At 42.3% G+C, this 15,489-nt stretch overlaps 1 protein-coding gene across 1 annotated transcript in view; it reads left to right on the top strand.

Moving 5' to 3' along the window:
* Positions 1 to 15,489, top strand: part of IDO2 (indoleamine 2,3-dioxygenase 2) — a 593,071-nt gene that overhangs the window by 382,548 nt on the left and 195,034 nt on the right. The window contains exon 7 of the mRNA XM_069617631.1: positions 8,189 to 8,306. Within this exon, the coding sequence (XP_069473732.1) occupies positions 8,189 to 8,306 (118 nt within the window). The remainder of the gene's footprint in view (positions 1 to 8,188; positions 8,307 to 15,489) is intronic.

Raw genomic sequence — 15,489 nt, 5'->3', positions numbered from 1 at the left:
ATTGCAATGTAGAGGGAATTCTAAAAGTTTGTGAAGATATGCGTGGGATGAACAGTCCCCATCTGGTAGTTTTGCACTATGGTGCTTTCCATTTGGGCTACGTGAGTGTCTCTACTTTTTATTTATTTATTTTTATTTATTTTTACATTTGTATAGCGCGCATACAGCCCGAAGGCATTATGGTGCTGTTACTTGTGGCATACTTAGTTACGCAATGGTTACATACATAAGGTTACATACATAGGTTACATGTCAACTGACGGTATATGCTCAGTTTATAGTACATTTCACAGTATTTGTTACACAATCATTCAAAATGATTTTATGTTTAGGGTACCTTGAAGTGTTCCAGTGAATGTGGTGTGCCGGCTAGGTTTACAAACATCAGTTGAATAGCATGGTTTTCATAGATTTTCGGAATGCTAGGTGAGAGACCTCTGCTCGCAGGGTTGGTGGTAGGGCATTCCAATGTAGTGCAGCTAGGTATGGGAAGCTGGCCCCACCTGCTCTGGCTCTCTTGACTCTGGGGGTCGCGAGCATGTTTGTGTATGGGGTTCTGGTAGGCCTGGATGATCTGGTGAGGTGCATCCTGTCGGAGAGATAGGGTGGAGCAGTGAGATGGATGCATTTGTGGGTGATGGCAAGTGCTTTGAATACAACTCTTTCTCTTACTGGGAGCCAGTGTGCCTGTTTTCTCGCCTCTGTGATCTGCTCTTGTTTGGGTATTCCAATGGCTGCTTTGAGGGCGTTGTTTTGTATCGTTTGAAGTTTAGCTACGTTTTTGGAGGAAGTGCCCAGGAAGAGGGCATTACAATAGTCGAGTCCTGACCTTGTTGTAGCTCTGGCAATTATGATGCAATTTTCCTTTGATAGAAAGGGCCTGGCTGCTGTGAGCAGTTTAGCATGGTAGGCTGCTGTTGAGGCGATGGCGTTCACCTATCTGGTCCTTGTTAAATTTGAGTCCAGATAAACACCTAGTGTCTTTACCACGTTGGCCACTGGGATTTTTATGCTGTCGATTGTAAAGTGGGTGAACTGTGAGTCAAGGTTCTTGAGTGTCTCTTTGGAGCCAACTATGAGAAGTTCAGTTTTGTCTTAATTGAGGCATAGGCCGTTGGTTGCCATCTATGCTTGAATTGTGTTGTAGATGTTGTTAAGCGTTTTGGAGTCAGTGCCATAGTCTCCTGTTAGAGTGAGGTATCATCAGCGTAGTTACTGTACGTGATACCCAGGGAGTCGAGGATGAGGAATAAGGGTCGAGTGAAGATGTTGTAGAGGGTAGGCGAGATGCAAGAGCCCTGCGGAACACCGCATAGGATAACAGTGGGTGAGGCTGAGGCAAGGTCTGAGAAGACTTGCATGGTCCTTCCTTGTAGGAAAGAGGCGATCCATGCTGTGGCATTAGGAGAGAGGTTAGCTGTGGTGGATAGGTGGTGGCATAGGACTTGGTGGTTGACGAGGTTGAAGGCCGCCGATAAATCTAGAAGGAGGAGTAGAGCTGGTTTCCCTTTATCTCTTGCGTCGCTCCATTCGTTTTTTTAGGTCAAGTAGTGCAGACTCAGTCCCGTGACCTGGGCGGAAACCTGATTGGCGTAGCCAGAGAAGTTTGTTTTCCTCAATGAATTGTTGTACTTGTGTATATGCAGCCTTGTCCAAGATTTTGAGAAGGAAGGGGACCGTGGTAATAGGTCGGTAGTTGTTGGGTATGCAAGGGTTGAGGGAAGTTTTCTTTATGAGAGGGCGGACCCGGGCTTCCTTTAGGCAAGAGGGGACTTTGCTTGTGGCAAATGAGGCGTTAACAAAGGCTGTGAGGAAGGGGGCAAGATGGCTGGTGCAGTCTTTGATGAGTGTGGCTGGGCATATGTCTCCTTTGCAATTAGATGGCTTGATGGTTTTCATAATGCTGATTAGATCAGTTTCGGTTATGTCCTTAAAGGAGAAAGAGTTTGATGCCGTAGGTGGGGGTGTGTTGTTGGTGGTCGGGATGTTGAGTGTTTGCCTAGTTCTTTGAATTTTGGTTTGCAGGGTATTGAGCTTACTTTGTTGGCAGATTTTAAACAGTTGGTTCAAGCAGTAATGAACATCCTTCCAAATGCAAAAGTAATTTTTTCTGGATTACTACCTAGGGCATTATGGGAGAATAGTTCTGTTTTTTTGTCCTCAGCAAAACATTGCTAGTTGTGCAATCAATCGAGGCTTGTGTGCTTTCATGCTTAGAGCTGGTATGTTTTTCTGTAATAATGAGAATATTGATTTGAATAATGCTGTTTATTTTGAAGAAGATGGTATTTCTTTATCTTTTTTGGGAAATGCCATGTTGTTTTGGAATGTTAGGGTTGCTTTAGAGACGGTTATGTGAAGATTTTAGTTGTAAAGTAAGAAGAAAAAGAACCCAAAAAATACAAAATAGCAGGTGTCTGTCAGGCATCTGCAAAAAAACAAAAAAAATGTCTCTTTTCAGAGCCCAACTCAAATGAACATTCGCCACACTCAGATCTTCGATATGTCCGCAGGCATGGCGCTAGTCTGCGAACAGCGCGTATTACACAGGGGGATTCTGGGGTGGAGAGACATGCAAATGAGAATGAACGGAGCTAGGGATTGGTCATTAGAGTTTAGTGGGTGTGTTGTGTAAGGAGAGATTTTGTGAGAACATCTTTTTCCTGAGAGAAGAACAGATAGCTATGGCTGTGTGTTTTTGAAAACAGATGATCTGGATTTTGGGAGACTCGTTGATACATTGGTTGGAGGTGCATGCAGAACGTTGTGGAGTAGCTGCAGATCTTGGATTCCCTCATGTGGAAGTCCACTGGCATGGAGTGTGTGGAATGAAGTGGCTGGACTTGGTACCTCTCTGTGCTACTTTAGAGACAGAGTATCATCTGGACATAATTATAATTCATTGTGGAGGGAACAGTTTAGGACATGTGTCTGGAATTTCTATGCAATTTGCAATGAAAGAAGGACTTGAGAAGATCATGGACATGTTTCCAAATTCCCAAGTAATTTTTTCTCGTATTGCGCAAAGACAAATGTGGCAGCGTTCTTCTTTATTTGGTCCACAAATGGAGAAAGCGAGGCGCAATGTCAATAAGGCTGTTTGTGCCTTTCTAAGAGATGTTGGCATGTCTTCTTTTCACAATGAAAATATTATGTTTCGTAGCACATACAATTTTCGCAGAGATGGAGTCCATCTTACTTATGCTGGCAATCAGATTTTTCTGAGAAATGTACAAAATGCATTGCAACCTTTTTTGGAATTAGAGTGACCTATTTTGCAGTAGATGTTGTTTTCAAACACACAAAAACACCACCAAAAGGTTATTTTCAGAGTCACCACTTCTTCCTAGAGAAAAGTGCATTGGTTTTGCTAGGGCAGCACCCTAACATTTTATACGTCCTAGGACTGTATGCGGACTTTCAAAAAATGCACATGGCCCTGCACTGTTTCTTTGACACTTCTATTTTTAAACTCTGAAAGGCAGCTCTGAAAAGAGCCATTTTTTGGGGATTTTTGTTATTTCATATTCCTTTTGGTTTTTTACACAGGACACACTAGGAGAGGAGGGGAAAGGAGGGTAAGGAAGGGACACCAACCAGGGGAAAAAAAAGGGCAGGTGGATAAAGGAAGATGTAGGGTGGGCCTTAATTAGGTAGGTAGCAGGTCTTTTGGCGATCCGTGACCGTAGTCTTGAAAGCACTTTGAAGACTCTCCCCCATGCAGAGCACTGCGTCGCAGTACATACACAATATTGTGACCCTCGAAAGGTAAGGGTTAACAGCATCGCAAATGGCCTGTGAAGCAGCTGGGGGCATGTACTCTCCCACAGGAGTGTCTCTTGTGGTGAGAGGAGTGGAAACAGAGGATGCTGTAGAGAAACTCAACCTACTACGTTCATCTCAAGGTCCAACCTTGCAAATGTCCACACTGTGGAACGAAGTTAGGTGTAGCTTCATGGATTTCATACCAAAGTTGTATGAACCACGTCTCCCACGACTCAGCACCAATTTGCACTGGTTACAGGTGACCTTGTTCGCACATGCTTTTGGTACGTTACCATAAACGGTAAACAACCGCCATACACAAGACTCCCGGCGAGTGCTGGTAGTAGGGAGTACCTCAACCTCATTCTCTTCATCCTCTTCATCCTCATTCTCTACATCCTCTTGCGTGTTCCCCTCTGCAAGCCCTTGGGGAGGTGATGGTGGTGGAGTGTTTGGGGGTGGTTCTGAGCAGATGTAGCAACAGCAGCCATGGATGCCATTAGGGTTGATGAGATAATCTCAGCAAGAGCAGCAAAGGCAGCAAAAGTCAATCTGCAATAGCAGAAGTATAATGAAGATCAGCTCTGGGGTGTGGCCTTTTATAGGGGTGGAGGGGTGCGCGTCGCGAACATATCGAACACCCAAAAAGGTTCAAAAAGTTACAAAAAATATGTGGAAAGCCAGGGCCATTGTCTGGGACATATGACATGGTGGATTTTTACTGTAAAATAATTTGGATTGTCTGAATAAGTTCTTTTAATGTTGGGGAGAGTCCGCAAATTAGGACACACGCTCAGCGTGGGTGTGGTCACATTATGATGTCGGCAATACGTCTGCGAAGGGAACAGGTGTCCGCAGGACACCAAATGCACAGGAAGGGACCTTCGCATGCACGCGGGTGTTCTACAGACAGTGTTTGGGTCCTGAAGCTAATTAAAAGTGCGACACAAGTGAGACGGACAGTTACAGACAATGCGATGTTTGCAGGACTTATGGGTGTGGTGTGCATGTGTGTAGATGTTCTGAAGACTGTACGGCCAGGTATAGTATCCTTAGGACACCTCCATTTTGTTTGACTACGGACATCCCGAACACCGCGCGTGTTCTTAGGACAGTTTCAACTTGGCTGCGGATGGTACGGACAGGTATAGTGTCCTTTGGATTCATCCATTTTGTTCACTTGTGGATATCTCAGACAGCAGGTGTGTTCTACGAACAGTTCCATCTTGGTTTCGAACGGTATGGACAGGTATAGTGTCCTTAGGACACCCCCATTTTGTTCATTTATAGACATCCCAGACACCTGGTGTGTTCTAAGAACAGTTCCATCTTGGTTGCGAATGGTACGGACAGGTGTAGTGTCCTTAGGACATCCACATTTTGTTAATTACGGACAGGCCGGACAGGCGCATTGTCTGTGGACATTTTAACTGCTTTTAAAAAAATAAAAAATAAGACACAAAAAATGTCATTAAAAGAAACATAACTTTTTTGTATTATATACATATACACAATTTATGAAAGAGAGGGGGAAGCAGAAACTGACACAAATACAGGGGAATTAGGGGTTTGGAGAGGATGGATGGGAGGGGATGAAGGGATGGAAGTCTCATCAAAACAGTTATCTTGGTGTTGAGGGTTTGGGGATAGTTCACTGGGACATGGAGAGGGGGCACAGGTACAGGCGGGACAATGGCATTTAATTTTTTCTTTTATGTGGTCCTCCACTAACTGTTTCAAACTGTGGACATTTTCCTTGAGTATGTCTATTTTCTGTTCCATGCGTTGCAGGGTCTTTTCTAATGTGTCTTTTGGTGTAATATTTTCAATGTTTGTGTGGTCTGTTAAAAATAAATATATATATATATATGTTAAGTACACATAAAGTAATGATTATTAATTTGCTTATATAGAGAAGTGTCTACCATTATTATCACTGTCTTCAAACATTTCCACATGTGGAAAATGTTTTTCAAGCCACTCCAAAGCACTGCACATTTCTGTTTGAAAAACAAAAATATTTTAATTTTACTTTACCTAATTCAAAAATTTTAGAAATATATAAGAAAAATGAAGTTTACTTACTAGTTTCTGGTAAGTAAGTTTCTGGTAAGTGTATTCGTAGTGCTATGTAGGTCTACTGTTGCTTCTAGCTCTGCAGTTTCTGTGAGGTAATTATGTTGGAGGCATATCTTTTTTGTTATGGTATAATCCATTTTATTACATATGGTATTTAAATGGAGGGTTGGTGTGTTAGATATGTAGGTTTCAGTGTTTATATATTATTACATATAATGTGTTTATGTGCTGCTTTTTGAACTTGTGCAGTGTTTATATGGTACGATAGAACAATTTCAGATGCCCCCTGAGTGTTTGGGTAGTGTTGATGTCATCCGCGACCGTCCGCGGACATCAAAATCATTAGCGGGGTGTTTGGTATGCTTTATGTTACATGTATATAAAATAATGTAATCCTAGTAAACATCTATCAAATTTACACCATGAAAATGTATATTCAATAAAAAAAGCTTTGCTAAAGGGATGTTATGGTTAAATTGCCCTACTAAAAACCTATGAAATTCAGTAAAAAAACTTTGTTAAAGGGACGTTGTGGTTCCAAGTAAAACCAAAAAAAACTGAAATTCGCCCGTTATGGTAAACTAAGCAACCATAACTCGGGCCACCACAGTGCACTGCTAAGACTAACACCCAGGACCTCAAAGATGACATCACAAATGTCATTGATGACATCACATGTGCGTTTACCTTTCATGAAAAGTCTGCACAATGGATTCTTATTGTAATGTTAATGAAAAAGTGTCAAATCATTGGACTAAATATCATGAGGTACGTAGTGCATTAAGTAATGCATTAATCCAAATAGCATTGTATTATGAAGTTTTTTCCAATATGCCAAGGTACACATGTAGTAACGTATGCATAGTGTGCAGCAGACGTGATGAATATTCAATATTAATAATCTTGCCATGTTAAATAGTCTTGCATACTGTGAAACATTTAATAAGTACCTAATCAAACCCACTTAGTCCATTATTGCATTACTGCACAAAAACACAAACAGACAACAACACATACAAATAGAGCATATACAGGAAAAGTGAAGTAAACAAAAAAACAGCAGTATTACCCGACAATCTTCATAACCTAACTGATTATCTTCATGCACAGAAATGATTGCTCTGCTTCAAAGCTACTACTTCCCTATGTATAACTATCACATATGGCGACTAGACCCTAAGGAAAGTAGAGTAAGTGTAATGTGTACAAATATGAGCATATTCAGGGAAAGTACAGTAATAAAAAAAAAAACAGAACTATAAGACAGTGTTGCTAACCCTACTAATCATCTTCATACATAGAAAGCATTGCTGTCTTCCAAGTCTGTGTTTTGCCCTTTCTATATGTTTCATATGCTTTGAGTGGACCCTAAGTGAATTACTGTAAAAACATATTTGAAGTATACGTCTACAAATATAGTACTTTCTACTATAGTACAGTGAATTTTTAGTTCTTGACTGTTACTGGCCTAGATATATCAGTAAAGGAAAAAAGAGTGAGCCAGACATGTGATGTCATCAGTGATGTCATCAATGACATTTGTGATGTCATCTTTGATGTCCCGGGTGTTAGTCTTAGCAGTCGACGGTGGTGGCGCAAGTTATGGTTGCTTAGCTTACCATAACTGGCGAATTTCAGGGGTAGGAAGGGTATTACATAGTGGGCTGACCACCCTATTCCAAAGGGGGTGACTCCCAATTGGTGGAAAGGGACGGATTTCCTGGATTTGTCACATGGGTCAGCGAGAGCACAGTGGGGCTTCTGAGCAGTGGTGTAATGAGCCTATCATTACATATTGTGGTAGAATTCCAGTTTCCAGTGATGAAGTCATGGCTTTGCGTGAATGGATGGTGTTTCTATTAATGAGTCCTTGTTGATGTCTGGGAACAATGTGACAGATCCTACGCTGATGCTTTCTTTAACCAGTTTGGTGCGCAGATAATTTAAACACATCAAAGTAGAATCCTCCACTGTAGGTGGCGTAGGCTCACTGTGAATAGGTTCTTTCTTTCTTAATAATTCATGATGTGTCAATGGCTGGCTGGGTGTTCAGGGCTTTTTTTTTTAGAATTGTGTGCTATACTAAAAGGATTGCATATTTTTGGGGTGGTACAAGCTTTTTTTATGTAGATAATGAAACATTCGGAATATGTGTTGTGTACTTGATTTAAAAACAAAATCTTTACTAGAGTATTAGTCTTGTATTCATAGGCAATGACCAATTATTAAATACATCCGGACTTAGATTGTGTGTGTGTGTTTGTATTGCTTGTTTCTACTCATATGTTGAATATTATAGATCATTTGCTGCTCACGCGTGTCTTTTCTACTTCACAAATGCCAGGCTGTTGCCCAAGCAGTGAATGCCATTTTAGAACACAATGACGAGTCGCTGATCGATGCTCTGCAACAAATCACAAGTTCCATGGCAAAGATGAAAGACGTTTTAAAGAAAATGCATGGTACAGTACACATATTATTCATTTCGTATTGTAGTCAAAAGTTCAAATATGAATTGTTTTCATCCCAATATATCGGTGCACTTAAACATGTAAATAAACAATGTTATCTGCTTTTAGTGTATGCAATGGTGCTTAAATCATATTTGTTTGACTCAGGGTTGCAATTTACTGATCAGTTTGCCGAAACTTATGATATGAGAAAGACTATCAGCCTGATTCATGGATTATTTGCGCAAAGGAAAACGGGATTTGTGCGCCATTCTGCCCGCAAATCCCTATTAGTTGAACAGGGATTTGCAGGCAGAATGGCACACAAATCCCGTTTTCTTTTGGCGCAAATAGTCCATGAATCAGGGGCTATAATTGTAATGTCCCTCCGTGATATGTCCATTATGCCAATATAGTCCAAGAGGTAAGATAAACACTTGCTATCCCAAGCCTTTCTAGAAACTCCATGGTAGCTCCAATGTATGCACCTCAAATGTACTCTCCTGAATTCCAGTTTGCACATTTTTTTTTAATGTGCATTTAGTCACACAAAAGGACTTTTTACAAATTTCATCATTTTGAATTACATATTATCAGTTCATAGCTTTATTTCAAAATTAAAAATAAAATGAAATTAATGAACAAACGCAAAGGCCAGCACTAAAAGCGATAAAAAACACAATTAAGAACATAACAAGAAATGCATGAAGTAAAAACAAATTCAGAACATTAAAGAAAAAAGAAAAAGAAAAGACAGAAAAAAGAAAAAGAAGCAAAACGATATGCAATTCTTGGAATACTAACATTTACAGATATATAACAGCCGTTTTATAAAATTCACTTCATTCAAAAGTTTTAATAGTGCAATGGACAATGAAATCTCATTTCCTGCTGAGAGCCTACGCCAGAAGTATTGGGTAGAAAGTTATATTATGGACAAAACTTGAGAAGTGTTTGACACTAAGAGTTAAAGTAAATTAACATGAAATCAAAACATGCTGCATGTCCTGTCGAAACCCTTCTCTGGATAGAGTACATTCACCAGCAGAATGTTCTAATTTCTGCCAAATTCGATTAGTTTCGTTGGTTTTTATCAAATTTAAATGAAAACATAACTCATTACGCCACAAATGATTTGGAAATCTTCTGATGTAATGTAGAACATAAGAACTTGATTTTTCACACAGACTAACTTTTTTAGTGTTTTTCAAATGAGTAATCACTGTTCTTGTTTAGATCCAATCGAAGCAATATAATGCACGTTTAACCTTATCAAGGTTATCTATAAGCGTTTGAGATGTACATTCGCATTGCTCTAGAATCTTTTCAGCGTCATTGTGTATGTCAGAAAGATAAGTATTCTTTTGCGTGTGTGTACTCACTGATGTCTATGTACAATGATTGATCAGGAGTGATCAGAATTAATCGATAAAGGGCCAGAACTTTCCAGTAAAATTGAGATTGAGAAGAATGTAAACCCAATTCATATCTCAGCCTTGACATGGGAACAGGCTGTGGCAGAGATAAGGTTATTTTACATAAACAACCCTCAAGCCGATCCCAATTGACGGGCACCAGGAGTACCTTCCATCCCATATAGAAGGCATGGAATAATGTTGCCTTTATAAAAGGTTATTAGAGGCATCAGGGAGAATCTACATAAGAATATAAATGTTTTTTAATTGGCACATATATTGGTGTGATTTGCTCTCAAGATCTGATATCAATTATTGGAGGGACTGATTGGTTCTGAGATTAAGGCCTAAGTGTTTTACTTTTTTAACTATCTGGAGTATTTGCCGAGCTATGCTCCAGTGTTGGTTACAGAGCTTGTTGGATGGTTTCCCGAACATGATTATGTGTGATTTTGTAGGATTAATTATTAAGTCATTATCCTTGGAAAACAACGCCATTGCTGAGATTACATGTTTTAGCCCTATCAGAGTGTTGTCAATAAGGGCGTTATCGTCTCCATAAAATAGTAGATAGATTTTGCTATTTCCAATGGAAGGGGACGCAAAGGTGTAATTTTTCAGAAAAGGAACCAGATCTGCCAGATATAAATTGAAAAGTAAAGCTGCGAGTATACACCCTTGCCTGACACTATTGTCGGTGAGTATATTTGAAGAAAAGTCACCTTGTGGGTGAAAGTGAGCGTCCCCCAATAAGGCAGTTAACCCCCTTCAATGAGAGGCAATAATGGACACACCCCAGCAGGGAATGAGACCAAGACCAAGTGCGGGTCAGATATAGACGTTTTTTTATCTAAATCAATATGGGACATGCAATGGACTCTGCAAACTCCAAGAGCACTCTGTCTGACAATAGCAAAGACAGTCATATTTATTACAAAAACACGTCATATGCGAGATAAGCTATAGGGGGCACATAGTCGTGGAGACTGGATGGCGATGACTAGCTACTCTGTATAATGCAGGTGCACTGCTCCATGATTGGCGGAGATCCTCGTGGTAGCATCACGGAGTGCTTGGGTCAGCTGGGCTCATCAGGGTGGAGAGTCAGGGTGCGAGCTGTCCGTGTGGATACATTTCTACAATACTAACAATTTGCCCTTGTGGCCATTCGTACCCATTCATCACAAACTGCTATGTCAGGTTACCATATAAATCCTACAACACATCAATGTAATACCAGGGTGGGGTTACACAGAAAAACAACATATAATATGAGGCTTCCTTAATACATCACCATAAAAGTTGTTTTAGCAAAGGACACAGTCTCATGAGTCCAGGTGTCTTATCAGGGGGCATGGGTTAGGCTACCTTTATTATTCTATTCTGTTAGATGTAGTGAGTGTTAGTTTTACGGCATGTTAGCACAGGGGTGAATAACTGTTTCCATGGCCCGTTAGGCTTAGGGTGAACTGAAATACTATTGGGTCAGTGGGGGCACGTAGCTGGCACCTCAAAGGCGGTGGGATTCGGGACCGGGTGGCTCATAATTCTTCTTGGCCTGGTCATGGCGGTACACAGTGATTTTATGATGGCATCTGGGGACGGGAGCATGGGGGGGGGTAAATACTTGGTGCAGGCACAGGAGGAATGCGGGGAGGTGCAGCTGTAACGCTTCCAACAACAGAAAACTAGGGACCTTCAAGCCCTGCTGGGCCTTGGGAGGAGGAGGACAGTTTGATGTGCAGCTCTCTAGAAGGAGGGGGAGATGGCCTTGTAACTTTTCATGGCTCCCTGTTTACTGAATAGCATGAACACTATTATTGAGGCAGGCTGCTTAGGTTTGGGGCATTATGGAAATTGCATGTCTCTACAACTGGCATGTGCTCATGTTTACAGGATCAATGGAGAGAGAGTTATCATTTATATCATACAACGTTTTTCATTCTATTGCTTGGGGCCCATGAGGAAAATTAACATAAAAAGTGAGGTAGAACAAGGTTGGTGGGAGCATCGATCTCAGTGACACATTTCAACATCATGCTTCTGATCAAATAACAAGTTCAACTAACATTCCAATCAACATCAGATGTGGTTTACTGCTTCAACGGGTTCACATATTTCACTTACAATCATATCATACGCAGGCTTTTTATACATTGCTTATTTAACCGTTTTATGATAGCAGCCCTCATGGGTCAGTAAAGGGTAGATTTGTGTGTACCTATGTTTGATATCGTTACCCGGAGATGTCTTGATGAGTCGTACCATTTTAATATGGCAATTGGAAATACGGGTTTTAAACTTTTTTTCACAAATGGCTTAGCAGCATAGATAAGACTGGAAGGCACAGGGATTTGGCATGCATGTTTAACATTTCACCCGGGGAAACAGGGTTGGGGGGTCATAAACACTATATATCATGAACGTGGGGTTCTGTGGGGGTCAAGGTATCTTTCATAGGGACAACTTTGTTCTTTACCAGACCCCAACTAAAAGTCAGGTCACCGCCAGGGCAATGATGTACTGCAGAAACTAAATGATACTGGCCCTCATTACAACACCGGCGCTAAACCATGGCGCAAGTCCGCCATGGTGAAATGGGTAAATACCGCTCCATTCCAAGGTAGTATTTCCCTATTTCCCTATTTCCCCATGGCCCTTCCCCATTCCCATTTTTTGCCCCATAGGGCTCAATGGGAATGGGGAAGGCGGCAATTACGGAACCGCAAATTGCGGTACCGTAATTGCCTGCGAGGTCCCTTTGCGGGTCCCTACTTTAACAGCTGGTCCAGACCAGCCGTTAAGGTCGGGTCCCACAAAGGGACCTCGTAGTAAGGCGCTAAGTGGTTAACGACGCTGCAGCCTTTTACAGCGCCGTTAACCACTTATCGCCAGGGTCGTAATGAAGCCTGCAGTGTTTGTTCTGTTACTTGTTCGCCTCTAGTTGCTCGTGAGAACGGGCCTTAAGTGGAGCTGCCATGGGGAGGAGGCTGGTGGGAAGTGCAGGCTCGCTGTGCACGATCAAGTGAGGGTGAGATGCAGCTTCTGCAGGCGGCCTGTTCTACAGAGGCCTGGGTTTAGTATACTCAAAATGGAGTCTAAATGCATTACAAAATGGAGTCTATGTTATGTTACAAGGTGAGCTGTGCAGCCTCATGTGGCGATCTGCAGCCATCCTGCATCTCGAGCCCAGGTGCATAGGTGGCTGCCAATGAGTCATAAGTCTCACGTAGGAGAGGGATGTGGGGGAGGGGGGTTCTAAAGACCTGTCCTCCCATACATTTCCCCCCCTTTCGGTACTTAAGTAACGAATATTGTAACTCACCCAACCTCTGGTGTTCTTTTTCATCAGCTACTGCCTCGTCCCATGCTGGTGTCCCCTGAATTGGCCTCCAGGCTCTAGATACCCCCCGGAGACTCTCACCTGCCCTTGCATAGTCGTCAGGGGTGCAGGTCATGTATATGCATTCCCCATACCCCTCCAGGTCTACCCATACTTCCATGTACCACTCTGGCTGCAGGGGCTCCTTTATTGTCGTGTGATACAGTCTATCCACTATATCCCCATCATAGTACACATCCACCATTCTATATTTAGGTTCAGGGTCCTCACTTGTTTGTACTTGTGCCTCCTGCATAGTTTGCGCTTTTCCTCTAGTGCTGCCCTTTGTCACCATCATCATTGTACCATTAGGGACTGCGTTTGTGCAGCACCGAAGACCCAGCTGGCACACACAAAAAATCAAGAGCAAAAATATGATGATGGTTATCAGGATTTTGACAGTCGTTCCGAGCCAGGATGGTACCCATGCAAAAATGTTGTCGAACCAAGAGCGCGGGTCCACTTCACCTTCCTTCTTCATCAGCTCTCCTAAATTGTGCACCACTGCGATAATGTATGACAGTGTTCCGTTGTCCGAATCCGCAGAAAGCACGAACGTGCAGCATGCGCTCACGATTTTTTGGCAAACACCTCCATCCATCGCCGTTAACAGATCTAAGACATACCTGTTCTGCATTGTCATTAGCCTTAGGGCCCTTAGCTCCACCTTGATTACGTTAAGTCCTTCTTCAGTGTCGTTGGCCAGTTGGATCAGCTCCCAGTGCGTTATTTGCAGCCATTTTGCGTTGGCCCGCGCTCGGATACTGGGGACGAGGGAGGCAAAAAATGTTTCAGCTAAGTTGAATAGCCAGAACTTTTCAGGGATTTGTGCCAAAAGTTCTGTGGAGGCCTTGGATATGTAGTTGGACCACCTTTGTTTTCTCGACATCAGGCTTTGGACCTTGTCCGCGGATAGGGCATACATTGGCGTTTCTTCCGTTGGTTGCATGTGCTCTGGAGCCTGAGCGGCTTGCAGTCCCTTTTCCCCTTCGATGTGACTCTCCGAAACCACTATCAGGGCAGAGTGCAGCGTTGCCAAAGAACATGTATACCTGTTTACCACAGACCCAGTAAGTGTCCATAAGGGATGCTGTCCCTTTCTTCATATCTGGGATGATGCTTGGATAATGGGGACGAGGGAGGCAAAGAATGTTTCAGTGGAGTTGAATAGCCAAAACCTTTCAGTGATTTCTGCATTATCTTCCTTTATAATTTCCAGGGATTCATATTTTATGGACGGGCGGCCTGTCGGTGTGACCACGGTAGAGGTGGTATCATGTAAACATGATAAAGAGGGGTTTCGATCATTTAACTCATAAATACTGAATTGAGAGGCGTTATGTGCATCGATTGGGCATGGGGTTACTGACTTATCGTTGGTGTTATTCAAATGGTGTGCACTACCATGGTGGGTGTCATACCCCCATATGAGCTGGAAGCCATCCCATATGAGATAGGTCCCTTGTTTGATCATGCTTGTTCCGTTGATCATGTTTGTTCTGTTTCCTCTCACCTCATTTATATCGATAGATATAAATATAACTGGGCGGTATAAAACCAGGCCAAACATTAATGTAAAAAATATTACAGCGCATACAAACAGGCCACACTCATACGAATAGCTACGCAAGTCAAAATGTACATTCCCATTTCTTTCTGCCCTATCACTATTCGTAGTGGGGGCCCCGTCCATTTTAAAGAAAAGAGGTAGTAGGGTCATTATGAAGAGGGGTTTGTGAGTGGGGGAGAGAGGAGGGGAGAGAGAGAGAGAGAGAGAGAGAGATTTCTGCAGTTCATTATCAACATTATGTACCATCCAGTAGTACTTCATTTTAGTACTTCTTATTTTTTGTCACTGGCTACTCGTAGAAGAGATATATTTTTCTTTTTAATTATTACGTTTGCATTTCCTCCTCATCCACCCTCCCGTCTTGTCCCTGTATGACAGTATCATAGGCTTTTCGGACATCTTTTAAATGTTTCCAATATCTCAGCCCTTTAACTTTCACAGCCGTCGGTGTGCAATAAACTACCTCGTATGGGCCATGAAATCTTGGAGCATTCCACCTACGTACGAAACTCCTCACGTATACCATCTCCCCTGGCAGTAGTTGCCCTGTTGGACTATCTGTACTAGATGTTGTTGCCTCACTTTCTTCCTTACTTGTGAACGGGGGCGCGAGCTGTCTTGCTATCATGCGGGCTGCTTTTGTGAGCTTTGTCAGATAGTCATTAAATTCTTCTCCTAATACTGTAGCACTTCTGTGGGCGTCTGATTGCCCGCGGAGTGGATAATTTGCCGTGTGCATGCGCCTTCCTGTTACAATTTCATGGGGTGACAGATGGTGGTCCTTGCTGGGCTGATTCCTCAGCTCAAACAAGACCAAAGGCAAACAGT

This window comes from Ambystoma mexicanum, chromosome 10 (assembly GCF_040938575.1).
Source record: "Ambystoma mexicanum isolate Mex_15411 chromosome 10, UKY_AmexF1_1, whole genome shotgun sequence".
NCBI lineage: Eukaryota > Metazoa > Chordata > Amphibia > Caudata > Ambystomatidae > Ambystoma > Ambystoma mexicanum.
This window is presented reverse-complemented; position numbering and strand designations above follow the sequence as displayed.